The sequence below is a fragment of the Pyxicephalus adspersus genome, chromosome 4, assembly GCF_032062135.1.
Source record: "Pyxicephalus adspersus chromosome 4, UCB_Pads_2.0, whole genome shotgun sequence".
Taxonomy (NCBI): domain Eukaryota; kingdom Metazoa; phylum Chordata; class Amphibia; order Anura; family Pyxicephalidae; genus Pyxicephalus; species Pyxicephalus adspersus.
In genome coordinates this window covers 53,130,424-53,134,757 of record NC_092861.1, presented here as the reverse complement: position 1 = coordinate 53,134,757, position 4,334 = coordinate 53,130,424, and the positions used below count along the sequence as shown (strand labels likewise).

General features: G+C 37.5%; 1 protein-coding gene across 1 annotated transcript in view; it reads left to right on the top strand.

Annotated features, from left to right (window-relative positions):
• Positions 1 to 4,334, top strand: part of LOC140328513 (T-kininogen 1-like) — a gene marked incomplete in the record, with an annotated part of 27,683 nt that overhangs the window by 9,774 nt on the left and 13,575 nt on the right. The window contains 1 exon segment of the mRNA XM_072408173.1: positions 2,969 to 3,132. Within this exon segment, the coding sequence (XP_072264274.1) occupies positions 2,969 to 3,132 (164 nt within the window).

Here is a 4,334-nt window from a genome sequence, read left to right as displayed (position 1 = left end):
GGAGGAGAAAGCATTAATGAGTAATAAATCATTTAATTAATTATTACATATTTTTTATATTACATACAGAATTTCTACTGCCAGATCCTCTTTCATAAACGCTCCTAAATCTGACTTGATTGTTTTTAGAGCTGAAAATAGTCTTTCAACACTGACTTGGGTGGGTGGCATTGCAGTTACGGTTTTAGCCACATCACTAATAATTTTGGGATAAACAGAGATGGCTTCTTCTATAGTCAGTTTGGATGAGGGATCATACTTTTCTACTTTTTTTAATTCTTTAAAAAACTCCTGCTGCAATCTCTTAATTTGGACATTTTCTGGTTGTTTATCTTTCACGCGTATGCAACGTCACTTAACTGTTGAAAGTTCAATTTTTTCCAAGTAGGAATCAAAGTCTAATTCTTCATTTCAAGAGGATGATCCTGAGTTACCAGTGCTTACAGATTCATCCATTGGTGGTGTTTCCGGTAATAATCCCTTCATACGAACTGCTACATCATAGTCTGGTCATCGCTCAACAAAATTCGGCTCATTGGATCAACATAAATAGCAGCTAACAAGATTTGATTATCTAGTAGGAGATTCTCTCTTTTCTTCATTGAAGATACAATGCCATTAGCTATTAACCCTCCACTGTTGTTTGGGCAATATATGAAGCTCCTCCATTTCAAGGTTTACCAGGTGTTAAATCTTCAGATTGCAAACTCTTGGTGACAGTAAAGGGATTAGAAAGTAGATTTTTCCAGTGCTTTTATTTGTGTCCACTGTGTCCACTTTCAATTTGTATTGTTAGCATTATTGTTTTATTATTTTCATCAACAAATCTAACATTATTTGGCAAAATAATTGACTCAGTGACGTGTGCATGCATCCATTTTTATGAAGACAAAATGTCCCTTCAGACCTTTTCGTAGTTCTTTCTTCCATTTGGCCTCTTCAGTTATAAGTTTCCTTATACTTCCTCTTTCCAGAGAAACACCAAGTTTTTTAGCCATTTCTCCATTTAGGCCTAAAAAGGCTGGCTGTGGAAAGTACACTATTCTTTACTACTATTTCAATAATGTGGTTTTTGAATTTTTCTGGTGTCATTGTTATGGTAACTTTGTCAGATATAAAGAATCTTCATAGTTGTGTTTGGTCTACAGTAGATTTCTGAACATTTTGTATCCCAGAAGAAAATGGAAAATTTTCATTGATATTTTTCTCATTCACAACTTCCAACACTTTAGGATGAAAACGCAAGTTTTTTTTTTCAAATTTGATGCTCTTGTAGGTGCATTTTTGTTAGACCCACTGAAACTGCTAATTTTTGCATCACATTGTTTTTCACTATCATCTTCTAGAATACATTGGCATACGTAATGTTTCCCATAACTTGATAATGTAAAGTGCTCATAAACAGCAGACTTTATTGTGTTTGTTGACAAACTTTTTACCATTGTGAATGGGATGCCACTTTAACTAAAATATAAATATAAAATGTTATACTAACTAGCATATTCTTTGATTTAAATACCAACATACACATAGTCCTGCACTATTGCAACATACATACAGCAAGGCACTATACACACAAAAAAAAGCTATAGCCCTGCACTAAACTTAGACATAATTTGTCCTATACAGAAAAACATGCACAAACATATATACTATACACACAACACAGAGCCTACATTTTACCCAGAAACATACACACAATATGCACTATACAAAGACATTCATACATTCCTGCACCATACACACAAACATACACATAGCCCTGCAGTTTTACCTATAAAACATGCACACAGCCTTCCATCATAGTACACACAAGCAGCCATAAACATGAACACTTTCAGCTGAATCCAAAAAGCTGTTCCTCCAAGTTCTTCTTAACCCTTTCAGCAGACAGAGGAAGTTGGACAGACGCTGCTGCCTTTATCTTTGCTGATCTTCTGCTGAAAATCACTTAACTAACTTCCTAGTATTGGGTGGTGTTCAAAATGATGTTTAAATTCAGCCCTGGATGGGAGCATTTATGGAGAGTGCAGACAGGACACCTTAACACACATCAGGCATTTACCTGCACCTATATCATTACACTTGTTTACACTGAAATGAACTTGTTAAACACATTATATTTGACATAAAATGAAAACAGTTTTTGTAATGTATTTATTCCACATTACACACAATAATGTATTTAATCCACAATAATGTAAATGTCAGGTTATATAATAGCTCAGCTTAACTTCACACTAGTAGAAATACAACTATGCACTGGGCTTTATTCTTACATCAGAGAAGTTTAATTATAGCCACTTAATTATGGCTATTGTTTGTGAAATAGGACATTTGAAATTGCTTTATTTTTTTTATTATAATTTAAATTTATCAGGAGTTGGAGTCGCCACATTTTTATCGACTATGACTCCAGGTACCCAAAATTGTCTCCGACTCCACAGCCCTGCCTGGGTGTCCCAAGCTTTGGTGTTTAGTCCCACATTACATGCTTTGCAGTAAAGCAGGACATTAATTTGAAGAGAATGTCATCACACCACAGCAGATTTAAAATCATACCTCTGCCTATTTTGATGAGTGAAACAAGACAGGTATATTGAGTAGGTGCGCTAAATGCCGTTTGCAAATTTTACATGGGGCCACAATATATGAATGGCAATTTCAACATCTGTGATGTGTCTTAAAGAAGCGCAATAGTATGCATTGCGCCTGATTTATTAAAGCTTTTGAAGGCTGGAGAGGATACACTTTCATCAAAAAAGCTGGGTGACACAGCAAACCTGAAATGGATTTAGTCTGGAATTCAAAGCATGAAAGAAATTCATTCCAGGTTTTTTTGATCACCCAGCCTCACTGATAAAAGTGTATCCTCTCCAGCCTTCAAGAGCTTTAATAAATCAGGACCATTGGCTCTAAAATGTTAATAATACTTATAAGTGAAATAATTTGTCATTTTTTTTTTCAGTGGCACTGGGACATCATGGCCAATGCTTTGGTTGTCCCCATTCATTTGACCCAAACAGCAAAGAGATCCTGCACGCTGTACACACTGCTATTGATAAAATGAACAGACAGGGGAGTCATTTGTACCACTATGGTTTGGATCGAATAGTGAAAGTAACTCGCCAGGTCTGTACAATACAAAATTAATCAATGGGGAATGTAATGTGACTTACTAGGTCAGCATAGTAAAAAAGGTATTGTTGCCTTAGATGTTGATAATTGATGTATTATACAAATTGACAACGTCTAGATTTGCAATATTACAAGCACATTTTATACACAGAGAGTGACTGTTAAAATATCCTGTCAGTCAATATTCAGAATGCTTCCATATCCCTATGGACATGGTCAGCACATCTCAGGAAAAAGTCAATTGATTGATATCAGACAAATGTGTCTTTTAAGTGCATAGAAATACGGAAGAAACCCACACATTTGTTTAATACATAAAAAACATGCTTGGATAAACAAAATCAACTGGGCCAAGCCAAAGGGCCTTGTGCTGTCTGGCTCTTTAGATTACTTCATAATTATTTTATGAAAGGTCCCCCCATTCCCCCTTATGATTATCCCATTTAGGTCCCCGCAATTTTGGGCACCAATCCCCTGTGATTGGGCACAAAAATAACATCATAGTTCTCCCCAGAGGGTTTTAGCCGGTTGCTCCGCCCGGCTGCTTTGAATACCCCGCCCAGCTCTCGGCAGCTCTCATCCTCGGATGCACAGATCTCAGTGAGGCTGCTCTGTGCAATCTGTGCTCTGTGTCATCCGTTCAGAGGATTGCTGCTGATGAGAGGTGAGCACACACAGTTCAGCCTTCATGTGAAGGAGACACAGGCAGCCCCGCCCCCATCTTATAGCATGAGCTCAGATTTCTGCCTGTGAAATGTATCCACCTCTAGCTCTGCGTGTGAATTCTGCATCCGCACAGCATTGTGTGTACAAACCTCTATATCTCCTAAACTGTATGTCACAATGACTTGTGACTTTCAGGGTGTACAGGGGACCCTCATAGATACTAGGTATTACAATTTCAGCCCCCCAGCTGTAAAGAATTCCAAAATATGGGGTTCACAAATGTAAAAAGTTATGAAAATTGAACTTTGGGGTTGCTGTTTCAGAGGAAAGTGCAACTAGGAGTCCTAAATTGAAAGTGCAAATTGGGGACCCCGGAGCCACTAACATAGCAAGGAGCATTGGGGTGGGGCCCCTAAATATATACCTACCTGTCACAGATCCATACCTATGAAACTACTGTCTGCTTCTCTTCTTTGTACACCAATTTCTCTGAGGGTGGAGGTACAAAACTGAAAATATAGGTGCAAGTG